This window comes from Hippocampus bargibanti, linkage group LG07 (genome assembly GCF_051943395.1).
Source record: "Hippocampus bargibanti isolate YZ-2025 linkage group LG07, ASM5194339v1, whole genome shotgun sequence".
Taxonomy (NCBI): Eukaryota; Metazoa; Chordata; class Actinopteri; order Syngnathiformes; family Syngnathidae; genus Hippocampus; species Hippocampus bargibanti.
The window spans coordinates 15,584,365-15,608,090 of NC_142740.1; the positions used below are offsets into that span (position 1 = coordinate 15,584,365).

General features: G+C 42.1%; 1 protein-coding gene across 1 annotated transcript in view; it reads left to right on the forward strand.

Annotated features, from left to right (window-relative positions):
• Positions 1–21,831, forward strand: part of lingo3a (leucine rich repeat and Ig domain containing 3a) — a 42,517-nt gene extending 20,686 nt beyond the window's left edge. The window contains exon 2 of the mRNA XM_089001514.1: positions 17,986–21,831. Within this exon, the coding sequence (XP_088857640.1) occupies positions 18,042–19,874 (1,833 nt within the window). The 5' untranslated portion in view covers positions 17,986–18,041 and the 3' untranslated portion in view covers positions 19,875–21,831. The remainder of the gene's footprint in view (positions 1–17,985) is intronic.
• Positions 21,832–23,726: the final 1,895 nt, after the last annotated feature.

The window sequence follows — 23,726 nt, forward strand, 5'->3', positions numbered from 1 at the left end:
CATATAACGCAAATGTAATAATGAGCCAGAATACAAATAGAACACCTCATCTTGAGTTTTGTCTGAACTTCCCTTGAAACATGTTTTGAGGTATTTCTTCTCTAAATTTCAAATTAGCTTAGCGGTTAGGACGGCCTCTCCGTCTTCTCCTGTTCTCTCTTCTTACTCAGCGAATTGCATGATTAGCCACTTGCCATTCTACTTAAGTAGCACAATACTTGTCAGAAGTATATCTTATTCAACGGTTAACTGAAAGGAGCGGCACTGCATGCACCATGTTTAAACACACCAGCGATCCGTCCATTGCCTGTAGCTAGTGAGGACGAGGCAAGCTTAGCACAAAGCATTCCTCCGAGAGTTTCACAGCAGTCATGAAAGCAGGCAGGATGAACTACTGAAAATATCTCAACAATGACCTCAATAGTAGAGTTCATGGACAAAATAGTTTTGAGAAATTACACTGTTTTGAGTGCTTATAGAGAGGGACATGTCAGGCTCATAAAATCCAAAATACTGAAGCAATTGTGTTGATTATTTTTCAAAGTTCACAGAGGAGTTGACACCAATTTACAAAGTCAGTATTTGTTTCACTCAAACTGTATGTGGCTATAGCGCTGTTGTGAGTGAATGAGAAGTTTGGCAATCAAATTACAGTAAAGTCACGTTATATCGATATCAGTTATATCGATATCAGTTATATCGATATCAGTTATATCGATAGTACTGCTTATTACGATACTATTTCTATGAACGCAAGGAGAAAATTTACATGCCGCAGGAACAGATATATCGATAGTCCGGTTATATCGATATTTTTCCCGACTCCCGAGAATATCGATATAACGAGACTTTACTGTAATTTCCAATTTATCCGCCAAATATAACATATGACCTCATCTAAATAAAACAAATAAAACAAGTGCACCAAGACACAATCTGCTTGGCAGCACAGTTCGTGAAGCATTTGGCCTTCATGTGCTTTGTGAAATTTCTAACCTGCTATATCCTGGCTCCATTTTTTTTCTCTGGAATTTGATCCTCTGGATTATTATTTCGTTTATTTTAAACGGCAGTTTACCAAAGATTGACTTCATTGTGTAAATTCACACTTTGGTGAATTGGTGAGCTGTGACAACTGAGACCCAAGTACGTGTCCACAAGCAATTAAAAAGTGACTTTTCCAAATTATGTCAAATGTATTGCAAACTAAGTTGGATATGCCTTTATTAGTCTCACAGTGGAGAAATTTACATTTCACAGCAGCAAAGTGATGAAAGGAATGAAAGTAGAAAAACAAAATACATGAGCTGCTGGAAAGGCAGCCACTCTCGCGGCGCCATCTTGAAGTCAAAATAAAAAAAAAAAAACTAAATAACAAATATGACAGCATAGAGACAATATGACAGAACAAAGACACAGAGACATTCATTCTTCAGGACTTGCTGTACCCTCTTTGTGATGACATGAAGCAGTTCTAGATGAAAGAGGAGAGGATCAAAGCGTCTTTCCACCAGTGGATCAGGGACATCATGGTGGAATGTGCACGTCGACTACAAGCTAAATGTTGAAAGCAAACACGCAGCTGTAGCATCCATTGACGAAAAGAGATTGTCTCACATCTCCTGTTCCACATAAATCTGCTTCAATTCCAAGCCGCAAAAGTTCCACATACGCATCGGCGCTCTGCGCTGACGCTCCTTTCTTCTTATTGCGGGTTCCTCAAGCCATGCATCCATCCAGCCGCAGACTGCCAACAGCACTGACCTTCCACTGAACAAAGCGGGGCTGTGAAGATGCTGCCCATTACAGGCGCAAAAAAGCACAATGGCCCCTGTGGTGTCCAGCGATGGCAGTCGAATGGCCTCGACATTCCTCCCATTCAAAAACAGTACTGGCATATCCATGCTGCCGAAAAGGCGCAACCGCTCAGCACAGTCTCCTCCTTGATGAATGTCGTGGTCAAAAATGCTGAAAAACAATCCGTATCTGTTCCACACGATGCACAACAACACAAAAGTGACAAAACAAAACACAAAACAAGACAAAAACAACCAAAAAAAGCAAGGCTCATGAGAGCACTTGCTGAGGCTGCCTACTCGGGCGCCATCTTGGACTTCTTAAGTTGCTGAGCTAATGAGTAAAATATTGCCCAATATTTTATTTTCTTTCAAGCCAGATTGAGCTGAGGCTCCCTCGCCGCTTTCTCCTCGTCAATCTGTTTACGCCTCCATCCTTCTGTTTCCTGTCACCTAAGCCTCATCACAGAGGCTGACAACTGCTATCACACACCAAGATTCACTGTTCACTCATACGTTAGGGTGTTACTGTTTTTGCATTTGGAGCTTTCTTTTTTTTTATTTATTTATTTTTGTCCCCACCTCCCATATAATGGGCTGCACTATTAATCGCAGACAACCATGACACATCTCTCCAGCTCTTTAAGAGGACAGGTTGCAACTGTCAGCCTTCCAAACCACGGCGTGCTACTCATGGCTGCCATTTTGCCTGGCTCAGAGTGCCTCACAACCCATTTCCTTGACTCTCCTCCCCGCATGTTTCTGTCAGGATGTGTAATCCCTCACCACCTCCTCTAAAGTATTTCACATCTCTTCTTCCTGCTGTCACAACGAGGGGGCATCTCTCGCCGCTGCGCTTACCACTTTTATTGTTCCTTTTTCTTTTGGCCAGGTAGCGCTGCTTTTCTTAGCATGTTTAAAGGTCAGCGCTCCCACTCATCGCTATTATTCCAAAGCCGTGGCTTTGAACACCCCGAAGCTTCTCATTGGATGAGCTAATCTCTCTGAAGACGTGGCACAGATACAGTCTGGTAGCTCTGAAAACATGCCGTTTTCTAGACAAACACCCCTTCTTACTCAAGCAGACAAAATATCTCAATCGTGATTACCCCATAAGTGACAATCAGCCGGATGTGATGCTTGAGGATGAAGCATCAGCCGAAGTGCAGTATCTTTCTGTCGGTAACATGTCCTTTAATTGTCTCACACGTCATCCTGTCATCAACGGTCTGGTTAGTTAAAGATTTTTCCTGCAATGTGAATTTAAATCCTTTACTGCTGTGGATCAACCTTTTCGGACCACCAAGGTGTATGAAGTGTTTTCAGCTAATACGTTTTTCAATCGGTAGGCGTCAAAATAAATCTCCCACCTCGTCTGTGACGTTCTGGTTTGTATTCCACTGCAATACCGCTGATATTTCAGCCTTTTGGAGATTAGCACAGTTTTTGAGTGGAAGATAAAGAATAGAATGTGAATGTCTGGTTGTCATGTTGATTATGAGAGAGTGCAATGGCAACAAGGCAGACAATCTTAGGCCTGAAAACAGCTGTGAAGGGCTCCGGTACTCCCTCCACCCCCAACCCACCACAAACCTTGTGGGGATAAAGCGGTTCGGAAAATGAATGATTGAGTATTGCCATTAACCTTTTTTGGTCATTTTCTGTCGCAACATCAGCACACTCACAATAGACAGCATATTTTTGAATAAATAAAGTATTTTTCAGCCATTTTGAAAGTAGACATTTTATGTCTGACCGTTAAAACCGGATATTCAAAACAATGAATGGTGGTGGAAATGCTTCTCCAGTCAGTAATAGCTGTGCTGGATGTACCCGGGCATGAAATAAGCAATCTTCATTTTGCGCTCCCCGTGCTCTGATATATAATAAATTGCGTGTATTCCTATTGAAATTGCCAGTCTTCTCTAATTCTGTACTTTGGATCTCAGCAGCAACAAGATTAAAAGTGAGCAAAGCCTGATGGGAAGCCAGGCCGGGCGGCATTGGCGGCTCCTGTCGTCGCAGTATTAGAGGGCGGGTCAGTGAAGTAGGCCAGCAAAAATATGGACAGCAGACTTTTAAAAACAGACGGGTTGTGGACAGCCTGGCATATTTTATCAGGGCATCATTATACACTTTCCTGCAGCCCAATTTTGTCCACTGAAGGTGGTTGGCGATCTCTCACTGTCAAGTGAATGTCATTGATACCATGCAGACCATCAACAAACCCTTTCATGACGTAACGCGATAACACAATAAGCTGTCTGCTGTAGTAACTGCCGCGCCGGTCTTTGTGATTACATGACATTGAGTAAAGTGTGACGGAAGCTGCCATCCTAGTCAGAACTTGTGTAATACATTCCGTGTGCTTCTCTGTATGAATGTCGTCTGTTTCACGTGTAGCTGGACAATTGTTGACTTTTTTGCACTGTTTTTGACAGTCATGTCAGTAATGCGACACTGTAGAACTTGAATGTCACTCAGTAAATCATGTTGAATGGATTGGTGGTACCAAATGATTCTGAAAGGGAGAATGCATCCATCCAATAAGTACCCACCAAAAAAATTCTGCTTTTGCACCTTTTATCCAGATCTTCACCTCGTGTGACATTTCAAGGGCGTCTTTTTCTTCTTTTCCTTTCGGCTTTTCCCCTCAGGGGTCGCCACAGCGACTAAATGTCCTCCATCTATCGCGGTTTTGTGCATCCTCTTCTCTCACATTTCAACATGACATTTCAAGGGCTGCTTCTGTGAAATTGATGTTTGGAGAGTCGTCATGTGCCGGATGAGAGCTCAAACGTGCTGTGTTACGGCTGAGGTGGAGCCTGCCTCAAATTTCACATTTCTGTTCATAAAGAGACGGACTTATGTCTCCTTCCAAAGTGCAACACCTGAGCTCAAGTGTAATCATTATACCGACTGTTAAAGATATTCTCTGCGCCGGCTGTAACGCAACTCCCGGTCTTGCTTTTCATCAGTAAAATTAATCAGGATTATTTTTTTCCTTAATGGTCCATTAGTGTAGCAGTCTGACCGCCATGATGCTTCTCAGGGCTAAATATAGTGAGGGGAAAAGGAAAAAAAATCATACAGGCAGCAATTTTGCAGGACTGCTCCATTGTCAATTGGCAAACCATGGGCAAGGGATTGATATTATATGTTTCAATAAACGGCAAGGCCCACGTTTGTCCGAATCACATTTGAAATGGTGCTAAAAAAAAGATGTTTCTTGAAGGAGTCTTTTGTTACTTTATGTGACATTTCGGTTTGTTGGTGCATTCTGTGGGGTTTTTCTAATGACTTGTGCGGCCCAATGATCCAGTGGTTAGAGTGTTGACCTCACAGTGTGGAGGTCATGGGTTTGATCCTGGCTCCGGCCTTCCTTTGTGGAGTTTGCATGTTATCCCTGGGCCTGCGTGGGTTTTCTCCAGGTAGTCCGCTTTCCTTCCATATTCCAAAAAAACATACATGACAAGATGATTGAACACAACCAACTGGCAACAATTTAAGGGTGTCCCCCGCCCGGTGCCTGAAGACAGCTGGGTAGTCTCCATCAACCCCCCGCGATCCTTGTGAGGGTAAAGAAGCTCAGAAAATGGATTGACGGATGGATGACTTGATCAAGAAACTGGATCAAGGTCATTTAATCCCGTCCAGTGAATTGTGAGAGAATGACGGACGTAATTTTTGGAATTCCTTTGGCCTCATCGCTGTCTGTCTGTCTGTAAGTTTGACTTGACAGTGGCTGTCAGCCCATCGACTTCAGGCACACCGATGGTGGAGACCATGTAAAATAGTCTTTCTGATGGCCTCGTTTAACAAACGTCCCCCCCCCCCCTTCGTACCTGGGACCTTCAGCTCTTCCATCAGTGCCGCTTTATTACACGCATGCAACTTTCTCCAGCACGACGCTGTCGGGCCATGAATTATGGAAGGATGCCATTCGGGCAGCACCGCAAGCGGTCGACACCGCAGGATTACTTTCAATTTGCGCAGCGCTACCCATGCTCCCTTGCCGATGTTGTTGAGACCGCTTCCACTCGGGACTTCTGGGGTCTTATTTAGATTAGCGGGTGAAAACTGCCGCTAGGCAATCATATAAGAAGGTTGAGGAAGAAATTACCAAGTAACTGAGTGTGTGAAGTAAGAACATGCACACAGTCTTATATGCATTTGTTATTTGGCATGTTTTTGGGATTTGTTGCACGTTCTCCCTGTGTGGGTTTTCTGCAGGTAATCCGATTTCCACCCGCAATCAAAAAAACATTCATAATAGGCTGATTGCACACTCTAAATTGTCCTGAGGTGTGATCATGGATGCTTTTTTGCCCCTATGTGCCCTGCGATTGCCTGGCAACCCGTTCGGGATGTCCCCTGCCTAATCCCCGAAGCAAGCTGGGATGAGCTCCGGCATGCTCCGCGACCCTTGCCAACCAATTTCAAGGTACGGATAGATAAACAACCATCCACAATCACATATTAGATTTTTCCATTAATCTGCCATGTATGTTTTTTGAATGTGGGAGGAAACCGGTTTACCCGGAGAAAACCCACACGGGCACCAGCAGAACATGAAAACTCAACACAGGAAGGTCAGAGCCAGAATTGAACCCTGTGCCTCTGCACTGTGAGACCACTAACTAGACAGCTACATTAAATGTTAAAATGTTAATTGCACATGTTCATCTGATTAAAATTTTATGATGGCAGTAAATTTTTCTTGAGTCAAGCAACAAATTATCACCGGACTGTATTTCTTTTGGAAGCGAGAGGACCTTGCCCTGCCTCGCATCATTATTTTCCCTCGATGACTGATTTTAATTGGTGGCCAGTTCATAACAGGCAACCAGAGGAAAGTAGAAAAGGACAGGCGGACTGTTCATAAAGCCAAGTAGAAAGGACGGCGAGCGCCAGCAGGCTTCAAGAAGGATTAGAGCACGTTCTCGGGTTTATGATGCACAACCTTGAATCTGCAGAAAGGACAAAGAAAGATGCCAGTTAACGTTGTCGACATTGTGTGTGCCCACGACCGTTTTTATAAACAACGTGCCTACTAGCCAAAGGCACAATTGCCTATCTGCGCTTTTCCCAATGACGTTTAAAAAATTCGACTGTTGTTTGTGATCACGAAGTGGTTTTGTGTGACATGCAGTGTGTGACCTTATGTGTGAAATGTACTATATCTGAAAAAAAGTAGCTTCCCCACCTTTGCTAGCAGGTACATGGCATTGTGTAAGCGATGTGAAGTGTGATTAATGAGTGGACTTTTTAATTACTCTCTGCATTACTGAAATCCTTCATATCTCCTGGGGGACTCATCAAATAAAGACTCCCGAGACAATAAAGTCCATCAACCATGTAATAATCCTTCATTGATGCGCAATGCAAATGAAAAGTCGATGTGTGAGGGCATCTCGTGCTGCGACCGCTTTGCGCGATGGCGACACTGCAAAGTGCGAAGGTGGGCCAAGTTGTGTCAGTGTGTGTTACGTTGATGCCCGGCGCCGACTCAGCGAAGCGCCTTCGAGCTTTGCGTCGTTTCCTCGCTTCGACTCCTTGGTGTTAACTCGCAGTGACTTTGCTTGGAGCGATGCGGTTCTATTGGGGGAATGTTTGCTTCGGATGTTTGTTATTGAGTCAGTATTGTCTGTGAAGAGAATGCACAAACCATGCCTTAAAACACTCCCATCTGCTCCGTACTATCTGTCTTCATCCCAAGTTTCTTGATCATTAGCAACTCGGTTCGCATAAGCTTCTATTGAAAGAAGGTCATTTTCGTTCAAGTGCATTCGCAAGGGAATAATAAAATATTCAATGGCATTATCAGATCACTACAACACTGGGTTTTTGGATTGTTTTATTTGAATGTGGGGGAGTGTCTATAAGCAGAGGTCACCAACCTCCTGGGCCGTAGGTCAATTGGTACCAGACGGCACAGAACGAATAAATAGCTTACATGACTTCTGTTTTACTCATTTCACGACCTGAAACATGTTTTAGTTTGAAAAATGACCAGATCATTTCTTGCATATGTTTACATTACATCATTTTCGATCATCGAGAGACTTTTTTTCTCTCGAGACATTACCAGTGGGGCAGTTTCAGACTTGAGCAGCTGGCATTTTCGCATTGCTTGCGTCACCTACAAAATAAAAGTCCCCGTATAATACAACTGTCGGGAGAGCTTTATTGTGGCAAGGTGCAAGAAAAACACCCCAAGACACCCATTCAAATCATTGCGCATGATAGCAGATGTTTTCCACCCCAAGTTGTTCCATAGTCCATCATGGCGCCTCAAATTTTTAAGCCCTCATTTTATTAGTGCTGTTGTAATTGTATTGTCCAGTCAAATTGCTTGCTCACAACTAACTTGAAATATGATGTACTATCTACTCTTTATCTGTAGGGAAGCAAATGATTTTATTTCCAACACCCTGAATTGTATTTGAAAGCTCCATTTACGCAAGGGTGTTGTTGTGCTTCCAATTATCTGGCCGAGATCAGCGCGAGAATGTTCTTGGGTCATGACCGCAGCGCGTAACTTCTTCCATTATTGAACCGTTGCCAGTCGGAGGCTTTAGCTCAACAAGCCCTGAAACAGTTGCCTCCAATGAAAGATTCATGGCTGCGTGTCCAAACATGTTGGTAGTCACCAGCCCTCTCTTTTGAGTCCTCTGGTTTCACTCTCACATGCGTACTTGGACACTGGTGTCTTTTTAAGGATCCATTATGATAATGTAGGAGCCACTTAGGAGTGTTTATTTCATTTGAATATATTAGCGGTCCTCCAATCAATTAGGTTGTGAACATGAAAAGAACGATAGGATGGGGAACCAAGCTACCAAGACAACTATAGCATATTTGTTCTGGCCCTTGTCATCACGGCGTGATGCGGCTCAGATTTACCCACTCATGAAGCTATCCTCTCGGCAAAACAGGGTACTACAGGATACAATTCCTGGACACCGCAGTACTATGTCAGACTCCACCATGTCCGCTTGGCTGCAGCGTCAGCCCAGTGTCTGCAGCGTCAGCCCAGTGTCTGCTCTCGAATGACACATACACACATACTAATTTTGGGTCAACCCTAAATTAGTAAATTGTTGTTCCGTAGCACTGGACAATACAGAATTATAATTATAATCCGCAGTCTCCACTTTGCTGTAGTTTGACCCTTTTTTGTGAATGACAGAAATGTTATCATGATCCTGTTGTTGTACAATTGTGATAGATGCTGTTGTATTATTTCCCATAATCTCCTTTTACCTGCAGTGGACCCCCCTTCTGCCCCAAACTGCCCACAGTCTCCCCTTGGATATGACAAATACAAACATTCACATACTCTGTTGCTGTGTCTTAATGCTGGAGATTTTTTTTTCTCCAGTCGACACAACCACGCTTTTCAAAAACTGTTTATACAGTGGTACCTCTACTTCCATAATGAATTAGTTCTGGACATTTAGTTAGTTAAGATGAAGTAAGTAGAGAATTCCAGTCATTGTGTGCGTGTGCGCGCGTGTGTGTACGTGTGTGAGAACACTTGTCAGTGGCTACAGGGCTTTGCAGATTGATGGACACTGCCAACGACTTCCCTCCGTGTAAATATGACGAATGTGTTCTTCTTGGGGATCTGTCAACACACACGCACATTCACACACACACACACACACACACACACACACACACACACACACACACACACACACACACACACACACACACACACGCACACACACACACACACACACACACACACACACACACACACACACACACACACACACACACACACACACGCACGCACACACACACACACACACACACACACACGCACACACACACACACACTATATAATAGTCGTGCGACAAGTGGGCATGCGAAAGCTCAGTGTGAGTGCAGCCATTTGAACAGCCCCAGAGCATCTTGCGCCTCGGTCTCTGAGCCTTTTTTAATGTATTTATTGTTTTGCTCGCCAACACCTACGCATTCTCGCAGGCAGGCTTCTTGCTCATTTGTCAGCTGCCTCGTGCACCTGCAGCAGCGTTCGCAGCCTAGCACTCTCATCAGACCTCGCAACTGCTATGCACACTCTCGCCAAATAGCACATGCCAATCAATGAGTTTATTTTACTCTCCAGAGTGAATGTGGAAGGAAAACCTGGACTGTATTTTACCCAAACGTAACTTGACATGCCACATCAGCTATTCACGTGCAATCCTACAAGGTAGAACCATAGTTGTACTAAGTTCTTCCTGTCTACTTGATATCTAATTAAAACCAGATTCTTTTCTTACAGACAGTGTATTGTAGGTGTTCAAATACCTAAAGGCAAAAGTATACGCCGAAACATGTCAGGTATTTGAACACATACAATACACTGTCTGTAAGAAAAGAATCTGGTTTTAATAATAAGGTAGAACCATGATATATTTTTTAAACATCTAAATCTTTTGAAACTAGTACTACTACAGGAAAGTGAACTAGATTTTTTGAGAATGTTTTACAGATAGCAATCAAAATAACACCAGTCAACAGCAATTTTAGTCAGACTTGGCAAAAAAATATTTTGATGTTGATTTAAAAAATATAAATAATAATATATATAAATAAAATACATATTTTTCCATTTTTTTTTCATTTTTTTCATGGGAGTTCAGTCATACATGAATGGTCCTTTGAGGAAAAGGTTTCTTCAGCCGTCATCTGTACTTCTTTGAAGGTGTCGGACGTTTCGTTCCTCATCCAAAGAGCTTCGTCAGTGACCAAAAGTTGTGCTGGTAACTCTGGCCCTATATCCCAAATGGACAGAGGTGGCAGTGCCAGACCTCCACTCTGAGAGGTGCCTGCTCGAAGGTTGGGGGAGCAGTAGACCACTCCCTGAAGCCAATCTGATTACCTCTTTTGTTCTATCTGATTACATAGAATGTTTTACCCCTAGCCACGACCTAAGAAGTCTGTTGTAAGCACGCTCTAAATTAAACTCACCAAGGTGATTTAGTGAATGGTTTTTCTGTTTTACAAAAATTGCTTTTTTTACTCCTCTTTCAAATCATCTATTGTCCTTAACTAAGATTTTAACCTCACTGAAATGATCGGTTGCTAGATTTTCGGTGCAGATGTACTGCAGATTGGGGCCCATAGGCATTGTCCCTGTGATGTTGATAGTCTTTTTTTGAGCATGTGTTTAGTTTCCCCGATATATTGCTCTTTACGGTCTTCATTTTTACAATGTATACAATAAACTACATTACTTTGTTGACGAAGCTCTTCGGATGAGGAGCTAAACATCCTCAAAGAAGTATAGATGACGGCTGAAGAAACTGTCAGAAATGTTTATTCTGGAACTGTGAACAAAGGCTCCAACACAGGAAGATTGTCTTTTATTGCCGGCAGGGGACGCAGCCATTCATGACCGACGCCCAACTGCAGCCCTCTGCCACACTATTAATTGAGAATATCTGCAAATGTAAGTGTTACATGAGTAAAATATAGTCTTCCTGATTTGAATACCGGCCCCTGGACCTCCCAAGCACCAACATCCATAAACCAACAGAACATAGACATTTTAATGAGGTGTCTTTCCATGAACTGATAGATTTGTAACCTGGCCAATGAGCTCTCCCTGTGAAGGAGTTTATCAAGTCCTCACTTACGCCCAAGGCCAGATTTCCTGCCTGTGAATGACAGTTTAACAGGCTGTTTCTGTTCACCTCAGAATAACCCCAGATTTTATGTGCTTCCATTGTGGATCTTGTGTTTGGCCAACTAAGCATACTACAGCATGAAACTTTTAAATATGATACAATCCAGTCTGTCTATTCTATATCAGAAACATTTTCCTCAATTTAAATGACATGTTAACCCAAAAATGTTCTTGACAACGAAATGTTCAATGTGCCTCCACAGGTCTAAACATGAAATTCTTATTCTTAATGCGTTTGTGGAATTTCATTAGCGGCAAAAGTTTACCTGTTTTTAGCCATCTCAGGGGGCGGCCTTTTTGCCACTTTCTATCAACTATGAATGACACCATAGTCATGACATAGTGTATACATGACACCAGAGTCTTTCCTTACGTCTCTGATTTTAAAAAAAATTTCCAACATAGTACAATATAGTACAAAATGGAAATTGAAGAGGCAGGATATACTTTAAAATATAATAATACTCATTATAAACACTGTAGTTGTGGTGTGACTTGACTGTTTTAAACTGTCGTAAGCGGCAATGCTGTAAGACTCGTAGGTGTACTTTTACAGTCAATAGAAAAAATAAATAAATGGTGGATGGTCAGGCTGAGGACTTTGCAGCAAGTGCCTTCCTGTCAAAGGCAACCCCATCGAAAATGGTGATGGTCTGCTGGAGACCGTTTGAGGCCAGTGTGTTGACTTGCAATGAGGATGTGGAGGCTGGAACACATGTTGAGATGCAAATAAATGATGCGCTGTGGGGGTAGAGGCAAGAAAGAGCCTGTTCCGTCTGCCCGACCTCCCCCTCCTGCAGTTTGACTGCCCACTCTACTGTCTAAAAGCGTCTCTCTGTTGCTGTTCAACTTGTACTTGAAAGACACTTCTCCCTCCCTCTCAATCTCGCTCTATCCCTCACTGCAGCGTTTGATTGAGGCTGTGGTGAAGAAAGAAAAGATCATATGGCATTGTCTATATATATATATATATATATATATATATATATATATATATATATATATATATATATATATATATATATATGGCATTATATATATATATATATATATATATATATATGGCATTGTCTACCGAAACATTGTCTACCGAAACATCTGTGGGAATATATAGTCTTACGATAACCAATGAGGTTATCGTAAGACTAGAAATGTGCACAGGAAATGAAAATAGTGTCGTAATAAGCAGTATTATCAATATAAACGATATCGATATAACGAAACTTTACTGTGTGTGTATATATACAGTAAAGTCTCGTTATATCGATATCGGATATATCGATAGTCCCGGTTATATCGATACTATTTCTATGCACGCACGGAGAAAATTACATGCAAACAGGGTCGGATATATCGATAGTCCCGGTTATATCGATATTTTTTCGGACTCCCTTGAATATCGATATAACGAGACTTTACTGTATATACATATATATATATATATATATATATATATATATATATATATATATATATATATATATATATATATATATATATATATTTTTTTTTTTTTTTTCCCTCCCATGATGGCCCGTATAAGTACAGATGGGAAGAAATTCTATTTAATTCCCATAATACCCCCCTAAATGTGTGAAAAGCTGTCGCCATCTGTTTGTCGCCAATGACAATTCTTTTTCTTTTTGCATGTGTGTGCGTGTTTGTGTGTGTGTGTGTGTGTGTGTGTGTGTGTGTGTGTGTGTGTGTGTGTGTGTGTGTGTGTGTGTGTGTGTGTGTGTGTGTGCGTGTGTGTGTGTATAGTGCTGGTAAATAGTTCTAATAGCATCAAAGATGATCAAAAACATATGTTCAAAAAAAAATACCAAAGGAGGAAAAATCTGTGAAGAACAAATGAACAGCAGGTGGTTTGGGAGAAGTGGGGGGGTCTCAAGCGGTTCAGGTGGACACGTCACACAGATGCAGGTCAGCTGCGCGGGGTTGTACATGGATGCCTGCATGCCGCATGTGTCCGTGAGATTGAGAGTCTACTGCGGTGCGTGGATCAAGTAGCATTTGGAGTGTGATTGAGAGAGAGTGATAGACGAAGACGTGGTGTGAGAGTGAGATTTGCGTGTGTGTGCGTGTGTGTGTGTGTGTGTGTGAGAGAGAGAGACAGAGACATAGAGAGAGAGAGAATGTGACTATAATGGAAATGTACCAGACCAGAAGGCTGCCACATGCGATCAGACAATCACGGTGAAGCAGCATGTGGTTGATTATCCAAGGTTATTGTGAACACCCAATTCACTTGACTAATTTCCATCAAGGCGGCATCATTTTTTTTTGTCTGAAATGTCATAAAGGTATAAAAGATTGCCACCACAAATTTAGCACATTTGTGGGACAACCTTTGAAATGTCCGCTTGTCCAATTTTGATGACAGCCTCAACAATGTAGAACAGGCCCATATAAAAACATTGCCATGACAACATCATAGTTATCGATTTATGCAAAGAGAACTTTGTGTGTTCATTATTATTCCGAGATATGAGATGAGCATTTTAAATGTCAACACGCGGTGGTGTTCTTCTTCAAACATTTGCAGGCAAACAGTCGATGTTGTGTGCAGGTTTTCATCGAGGTCCGCTGGGCACACTGCAGCGCCCACATCCTGTTTGAACCCACGCCGTGGCCACTCAGTTTAATAATGAGCGACCGGTAACAGATACACTCTTCACAATTGCAGACATTTGCAAACGTGCTTTTTAATGTTGAGGAAAAAGGGGTGGGCACAAAGGGGTATTGCGGCTAGTCGGGCTTGAATTTCAAAGATAGTCGGTATCGCCAAAGTTCATCACATTATTACAAACGTGAATGTCAGAATCTTATTACACAGCCAAGATCTTGCTAAAAAAACAAATGTCATCTGACTGTTGGTGTCAAAGCAAAGGTTAGATGAAGCAGGAGTAATAATCCACCGGGGGTGAGAATCTTGGAGGAAAATGTCACAGGTAATTATGGCGATGTTTCGGACGAATATAACTAATGGTGATTGTACACCTCGCGATTTTTACAGTCTCAGACTAAAAACCCGAAGTGAGGAGGAAGTTTGAGCTTTATTGGAAGTCACAGTTAGGCCTGTCACAAAAATATTTCTCGTGCCGCGATAAATGATAGCATTGATTTTTATTTTTCCAGTCCATCCATTTATTTATTTAGTTAGTTGGTTAGTTAATTTCTCAGCTAATTAGTCATTCGGTTAGTTAACTCATTCACTGCCAGACGATGTGCAAAAATCTTGAAAAAACCCTGGCACTTCAGAGCCAGGGTTTTTGTCATTTTCACTCAAAATGCAGGATCCACAGAAGATTGATTTTTAGGACTACAGAAACATGAAATGCATATCTTCTTTCATGAGAAAAAAATAGTTAATTCTTAAGTTATATGAGTCTAGGGCAGGGGTCGGGAACCTTTTTAATTAAGAGAGCCATAAAAGTAAAATATTTTGAAATGTTTTTCAGTGAGAACCACACGCGCGTGCGCCCACACACGGTCGAGCGTGCGGCCACTTTTCAACAAAATATCAGAATGTATTATTTGAAATAACTTTGTGATAGTACTCACCGTTAACATGACTGGTTTTCTGTTCCTCGTCATTGGTAAAAATCCAGGCAAATGATCGGAATGAAATTCAACTTGCCGTTCCAGAGGCGAAGTTACTGCTAGCTAGCCTGCACACGGCTCATAAGCTTCCACACTTGTTATCTGCAATATAATTCTCGCAGAAGTATGTTGATGCTAACGTTAACATGGGGCTTGTTAAAATGTCACTGACAATCGACTGTTTCATCGATGGAATTGTTTCATTGCAAATTAGAATCAGAACCTTTTCTCACCTCAAAGGCGAATGCTCCGGTGCATTCAAGCTGAAGTGCACTCGTTGGGTGTTTACCTGTTTCAACATGACGGCCAGTATCATCCAATCAAAATGGGGCTTTCGGCCAACCTAGGTCAGTGACATCCAATCAAAATTGCGCTTTCCGCCAACTGCAGCCCCAACGGGAAATGAACGGCGAAAAAACGAAAATATGGATTTCGTTTTATCGGCGAGCCATATGCAATCATCAAAGGAGCCATAGGTTCCCGACCCCTGGTCTAGGGTAATATGAGCGTTAGAAACCTTGGACTCTCTTCTTTCATCAGAATAAAAGAGTTAATAAAAAATGCTCTGGAGTTATCTGAAATAGGGGTGACTACAAAAATACAATACATTCGATACATATTGTTTTATATAGCACTTTAACAACAACTGAAGCTGGAACAACGAGCTAACACGGACAAAAGGTAAATGTTGCCCCCTTGTGGAAGGGTAAACCTTTGCACGAGGTCTGACCAGCGCTTTATCGCCGCCGCCCCCCTCCCTCCCCGCCAACGTCCTGAAAGACAAACTAAAATTTGGGAATGGCAGTGAATGAGTTAAATAATTTATTTTAATGGCTGACTTTTACTACCTTTGTCGGTCTCATCCCTACATTTATACTTTGGTTGTCACGCCGTCACCACAATTTGAGTGACCGCCGATGTAACCTGATGTGTCAGCCACTGTCCTTTGCTCGAACTGGACCTCGGGCACCCTCTGACCAGCCTCTCTCATGCTTAATCAAGCGGGCCAGTGAATTTGACATGTCTCGAATTTGCCCTATTGATTTCAGTTCAAGATGACAGGAAAGAAAACCAAAGCCCTAAAACGGTAGCTTCCTCGTTATTTTTTGCAGTTCCTTGAATTTCTCTGTTATTTCGCAATGTCTTTTATTTCTGTCACGTTTCGCGAGGTGGTGATGGCGGGTTCGGATCCCAAAAAGCAGGCAGGAGGGAGCAGGAGGTTGTGTGACAAATTGTATTAAAATAAAGTCAGCAGGAACAAAATGTAAAACATCAAAATGATCTGAATGGAAAAAATACAAAGTAGCAAAAGAAGACCAAAAGTAAAAGCCCGCCAAGGTTAAACAAACACGTACACGATGCATGCTGCAACCAAGCAGCAAACAAACAATGAATCGGCACCGGATGATCGTGCCAGGTGTCCTTTTAAGTGTTATTGATTATAACGACCAGCACCTGCGAGGCTGCAGGCAGGGCTGACGTCGCCAATCTGATCGGGACGACCAGCACCTGTGCAGGTGCAGGCGGGGCCGACAGCGCCCCCCGTTGGTCGCCAACCAGATCATGACAATTTCTCCATGCAAATTTCAGATCGACTTGCATTTTCACTCACCTAATTTCGTTCCAAGATGGCTAATGATCATCTCTGGGTTGTGACGAATTTTAAAATAGTGCCTGAGGTAAAGGACATCAAAGGAGTTAGAGCCGTCTGAAATGACAGCAGGTAAACATTTTAAATGACTCTGAAAGGCGCCTTCCCTATTTTTTATTTTTTGCTATCATGTCAAACTCAAAGGCTCATTAAAAAGCATTTGTCTCTATTTTTTTCATGTTGTTGTATATATATATATATATATATATATATATATATATATATATATATATATATATATATATATATATATATATATATTTATCAATTTATCAAAAGCAGTTGGAATGGATGTCAAAATCTCATTCTGCCTCTGAGCTGAGGGACTATATATATATATATATATATATATATATATATATATATATATATATATATATATATATATATATATATATATATATATATATATATATATATATATATATATATATATATATATGTATATGTATATGTATATATATATATACAGTAAAGTCTCGTTATATCTCGTTATATCGATATCGGATATATCGATAGTCCCGGTTATATCGATACTATTTCTATGCACGCACGGAGAAAATTACATGCAAACAGGGTCGGATATATCGATAGTCCCGGTTATATCGATATTTTTTCGGACTCCCTTGAATATCGATATAATGAGACTTTACTGTATATATATATATATATATATATATATACACACACATATATATATTTATTTAGTCCCTCAGCTCAGAGGCAGAATCAGATTTTGACATCCATTCCAACTGCTTTTGATAAATTGTGCGTGTTGGCATTTTGGGAGTGTCGTACAGCGAAAATGTTGCACAGACATGATATCAAAGAATGAGTTTGGGATCGTACGTGCCTCAGCTGCGATGGCCGTGTGCAATGTATCGAGCCCAACATTCTTTTTGATCAGTGAGTGGCCTTTTGTCCTTTAGCTACTTTATATTTGTGAGTAGTAAACGTCCACCTTCACTCTCCTGCTGTGATTGGTCACTTTGTGAACTACCAAAGCGAGTGATGTTGTTTTGATCGCTATGTGTAATCAGAATAAAGATCAAAAGTATGTGAAACGTTGAGGCCAATGTGGGTAAAATGCAGATATCTTCACCGTATGCAAATTTCGCATTTTTCTATCTTAGTAAACCCAAAATTAGCCTGCTAACAAACAGAGGGATGGCAAACCCAAAAATAATGTGACTGTTGAACTCATCAAATTCTCCCCATCTTGTAATCTCAGGTGCCTGGCCCAGTGATTGTAGGCCAGAGACGAAGAAGAGGAGAAGAAAGGGTGCCATGGGGGTCATCCTCAGACAGGATGTGGTTTGGCTTCTGCTGTTCTTCATCCTGCTGGTGATACTTAATCTGAGGCCTGCCCGGGGTCAAGTATGTCCTCAGCGCTGCGAGTGCGTTGCCAAACTCAAGACCGTCTCCTGCCACGGTAAGCGACTGTCTGCGCTACCTGATGGGATTCCGCTGGACACCAAGATCCTGGACCTGAGTGCAAATAAACTGCGCTGGGTGGAGCACGGCGATCTGATATCCTTTTCCAATGTGGAGAAGCTGGATCTCGCTGAGAATATGATCAGTGTCCTGGAACCGAATGCTTTTTCAAGTCTCCAGAGCCTGCAGTCGCTTTCATTGAGGGGTAACCAATTAAAACTGATTCCAATGGGGGCTTTTTCAAACCTTTCAAATCTCACCTTTCTGGACCTGAGTGGGAATAAGCTTGTGATTCTTTTGGATTATACTTTCCAAGACCTGAAGAATCTGCGGAACCTGGAAGTTGGCGACAATGATCTGGTGTATATTTCCAACAAGGCCTTTTTTGGTCTGGTAGCACTGAGAGAGTTGACCATCGAGAGGTGCAACTTGACTTCGGTGTCCAGTCAATCTTTGTCCTACCTTCACAACCTGGTAACCCTGCGGCTACGCTACCTGGGGATCTCTACGTTAGAGGACCAGAACTTTCGTAAACTTGGAAACCTGAGGGGTCTGGAGATCGATCATTGGCCCTTTTTGGAATATGTCACCCCCCACAGCCACCATGGTCTCAACTTGTCATGGTTATCCATCACGCATACCAACATCACCTCCGTGCCCACATCGGCCCTAAGAAGCCTCTCCCACCTCACCAGCCTCAACCTATCCTTCAACCCGATTTCAGTCCTGCAGTCCTGGTCCCTGAGAGACCTTGTCCGGCTGAAGGAGCTGCATCTGGTCAGCACAAGACTGGCGACCGTGCAGCCATATGCCATGGGTGGTCTCCGACAAATCAGCCTGCTGAACCTCTCCGCAAACAACTTGGTGACTCTGGAAGAGGCAGCCTTTCAATCTGTCAACACCCTAGAGACACTCCGTTTGGACGGCAACCCACTGGCCTGTGACTGTCGCCTGCTTTGGATCCTCCAGCGTCGGAAGACGTTGAATTTTGACGGCGCCTCCCCGGTGTGCCTGACGCCCTTGGAGGTCCAGGGACGGGCCTTGGGCGCCTTCTCAGATGCGGCTCTCTTTGATCATTTCACCTGTCAGAAGCCCAAAATCCGCAACAGGAAACTGCAGCAAATATCGGCTCGCGAGGGGCAGGTGGTGTCTTTCGTTTGCAGGGCAGAGGGGGAGCCCACGCCGGTGATCTTCTGGATATCTCCGCAGCGACGTCGTATCACGACGAAGAGCAGCGGACGCTTGACGGTCTTAAAGGAAGGCACCTTGGAGATACGGTATGCCCAGGTGATGGACACGGGAACCTACATCTGCATTGCCAGTAACGCAGGAGGGAATGACACGTACTTTGCCACGCTCACAGTGAGCGGGCTGCCACTCGACCCCGCCCTCATGGCCAACCGTACTTACTACGCCGGGGACCTTAATGACACAAACCTGAATGACACCAGAGTTTTCCTCAAATTCACTCTGGACCTGAAGACGATCCTCATCTCCACGGCGATGGGTTGCATCATGTTCCTGGGGGTGGTCCTCTTCTGTTTCATTCTGCTCTTTGTATGGAGTCGCGGGAAAGGACAGCACAAAAATAATTTCTCTGTTGAATATTCTTTCAGAAAAGTGGACGGTCCTGCCACCAGCGGAGGGCAGGGAGGTGCCCGCAAGTTCAACATGAAGATGATTTGAGCCTTCTGGAGAGCTCTTACTTTTTTGTAATTCTTTGCTCATCCCTGACCTGAAGGATGGCTGCCTTGCTTGAGATCATTCAAGTGAACATATGTAGGCACTGATCCACTTCACACACACACACACACGCGCACACACACACACACACACACACACACACACACACACACACACACACACACACACACACACACACACACACACACACACACACACACACACACACACACACACACCAACACATACACTTAATTGTACAGTGTTCTTTCTCTAATACTGTTTTGAAATGTCAAAGACATTAATCACTCGCTTTTTGTTCTTGCAACCTTGACCACATATAATTTTTGACATTCTGGGAGAAAAACAGCCTCGAGTCTTTAGGAAGTATTACGATGGTGTAAATCTAACATCCAAGTGTGTTTTGAGAATTACTCACGGGACGTGATGATCATGACAACCTTTGACAACTCAGCATTTGAACACACTCTTCTCTGTTTCCCATTAAAGCTGGAAATGGAAGCAATTAATGTTTTACAGTTAGAGGATTTTAATCGGTATCTCTGTTCACTGCCTTTAAACTTCCTGTTTAGGACGCACAGTTTTTCACGAGACATTGAAGAAAAACAGTCATTGCTTTTACATGATGCGCCTTTGGTTTTCCACAGAATCCACATTGGACATTTCAAGGATACAAACAACGTGCAATGAATTCTTAACTCATTCACTGCCCCTAAAAGAAAAACCAAAACCCCAAGAAATTCGGGAATGGCGCGCAACATCATATTTTCAATTCCCGAATAAATTCGGGAATGGCAGTGAATGAGTTTACCACCAAACAATTTTTTATTTAACAATTCATTCTAAAATTTAAAAAAATTCCCCTGTGTCTGAACATGTCAGTAGCATGAGAAAAAACCCTCTTGTCACCATCAATTCATGTGTTACTGATCAGAAGCTAACCCTGCTACCTAACGCTAATGTTTGCATCCAATCAAACTGTGCAGAAAGTGCAACCCTTACATTTCGGCACTGACGTCATACCAGTCCAAGACGTGGTTATTTCCTCATGATGGCTTCTCTCCGTTTGGATTTGGATTGGATTTGCCTTTATTAGTCTCGCAGTGGATAAATTTACATTTCACAGCAACAAAGTGATGAAAGGAATGAAAGCAGAAAAACAAAATACAGGAGCTGCTGGAAAGGCAGCCACTCTTGCGGCACCGTCTTGAAGTCAAAATAACAAAAAAACTAAATAACAAATAACATGACAACACAAAGACACAGAGAGTAATTTATTCTTAAGCACTTTCTGTACCCTCTTTGTCACGTCGACTACAAGCTATATGTTGAAAGCAAACACGCAGCTGTAGCATCCATTGACGAAAAGAAATTGTCAATGGATGCAACATGATAGCGTTTCAGGCAGTGTCGTGCAGCAGTTGCTTGAAAGTGCCTCCGGATCTTACCCAGCCTATCTGATCATGTCATGGGTGGAGAAACTTGTTTTGGGGGCTGTTATGTAAAATGAGCCCCACTGTTATGTCACGTTACACTGCAGTATGACTTGCTCAGAGACACATTTTCCAAATGGGCAGACAAAATCGCTACTTGTACATACATACTACATAACTACTTGTAGAAAGGCCATCAAATGATATTTTCCCATCATGTGTCCTCCTTAAGGCTCAAGTCAAAATGGGCCCTTAATGTATTGAAAAAGAGGCAGTATCAAAAGGATTAAATGGGAATATAGTGTATAGAGTGTACCATACTGTTTAGCATTCTATTGTTTCCTCGTTGCTTGTTTTATACAAAAGTTGTGGAATCACATTTTACTGTTCATTCTCATTCTCTCTCTCTCTCTCTCTCTCTCTCTCTCTCTCTCTCTCTCTCTCTCTCTCTCTCTCTCTCTCTCTCTCTCTCTCTCTCTCGCTCTCTCTCAATCTCTCTCTCTCTCTCTCTCCCCCGCCCCTCTCTCTGCCCGCCGCTCCAAACTGATCACATTCCCCAAACTCATTGCGAACGTGACCTTGAGCACTGGCACTAACTGTTGTGATAAAAAGATGTACGAGAGCACTGTTTGCAGTAATCTTGTTTAGATAGGAAATTCCCCCCCCCCAAAAAAAAACTTTTCGGTGAAAGTTTGGCTAAGGAACAAAAAAGATGGATACTTTCCAAACGTAATAAATGGGAATTTACTTGACACACTGAAGAACAAAGAATGGATCTAAAAAGTTACACACCTTTGCTTTTGTGACATTTAAAGAACTAATGAACCAAGATAAATAATTTCCACTATTGGTGCCCCTTAGCTTATACAATTCGAATGATTTTTGTAGGGAAAAAAACATGTTTCCGAATGAGATAAACAAATAAAACTGGTTGCAAAAGTGTGCACACTTATGTTGACTTATGTTATTCCCAAAAACATGATGCACCCATCAACAAGCCTACGAGGTATGATTTTTCGGTGAACGTTGTGTTCCCTTTTCAAATTCCCAAATAAGTCACATTTTTTCTCATTCATTCTTATCGAAGTATCACCAAATAAAATCAAATATTAATTGACTCATTAGTCCACAAAGATGATGTCGTTCCTTTCAATGTTTTCTCTTCGTAGGGACGTTTACATTGCCTGCCCAGGTTAACGTCAAAACACACTCGTATTACTCTGCTGCCATCTGCTGTATAACCTTGTATTGCTTAGGTACAAGTTTGAAATTACAAATTGGGATCCCCCCCCCCCCAATGTCCTTCGTTGAAATAATGCTGTAAATATTGAAACTACTGCCATTGGAAATTGTCCTGCTGTTTTTAATGGTGGTGATTTGTTTAAATGTACGTATATTTGAAAAAAAAGGAAGAAGGGTGTTCAGAAAGCATGCAATATGATGTCATGCTCACTGAACCATTTTTTATTGCAGAAAGTGAATTTCATTTATTTATTTTTTAAATATTCATGACACCTGCAACACTGTGAAATGATTTAATTCCATTTTTACATTTGTTCTTGGTACAGTTTGAATGAGTCCAGCTGTAGAATTGTAATTTCAAATGTATTCATCCAGAGAGAAGATTGGAGTATTTATTGTTTATTATGTGGGAGTGGGGGTATCAAATAAAGGACATTTTGTGAAGAGAACAAATAAGAAAAAAAGCTTCATCCTTGTGTGTTTATTATTTCGGGAGAATATATTAGATTATATTGTGTAACTTTAGGAAATTCCTGTATCTTCGAATGTACTTGAGTTTCTTTGTAAGAATGTACAACCTTATTTCAATATGTTCAAAGGTACTAAATTATAAGTTCAAATGTACTTGTAACATTTCCCGGCCACAATGGCACGCCGTATTGATTTAAACATGCACATGATTTTGGCCTATATTTATAGAATAAATATAGCCGGACTTGCACTTTGCACATTTAAACGTATTGGTGTAAATTTTATACCAATACATTTGAAAATTACATGTACATTGTCTATTCCGAATTTTATAGTTGTATTCTGTCTGCGGTACATGATTTACGGTTGATATTTTCCACTTAATAATGCCACTGTCAATACACCTTGGCATTGTCGCTTTTAGCCTACGTCGTTCAGCCATATACAGTGGGGCCTCGGTTTACGAACACCTTGCCTTACGAATTTTTTGGTTTACGAACATTAAATTTATGAAAATTAAACCTTGGCATACGCACTACTTTTCGGGATACACATGGAGCGCCGCCCGACCACGGCTGGCGGAGTAATCTTCGGTGGAAGAATACCAAAGCAGACGACCGAACAGCGCCCCAGCCGGCCTACCTTTCCACACCCCATTTCTGTGAGTGCACATGTCGATCGGCTTCAC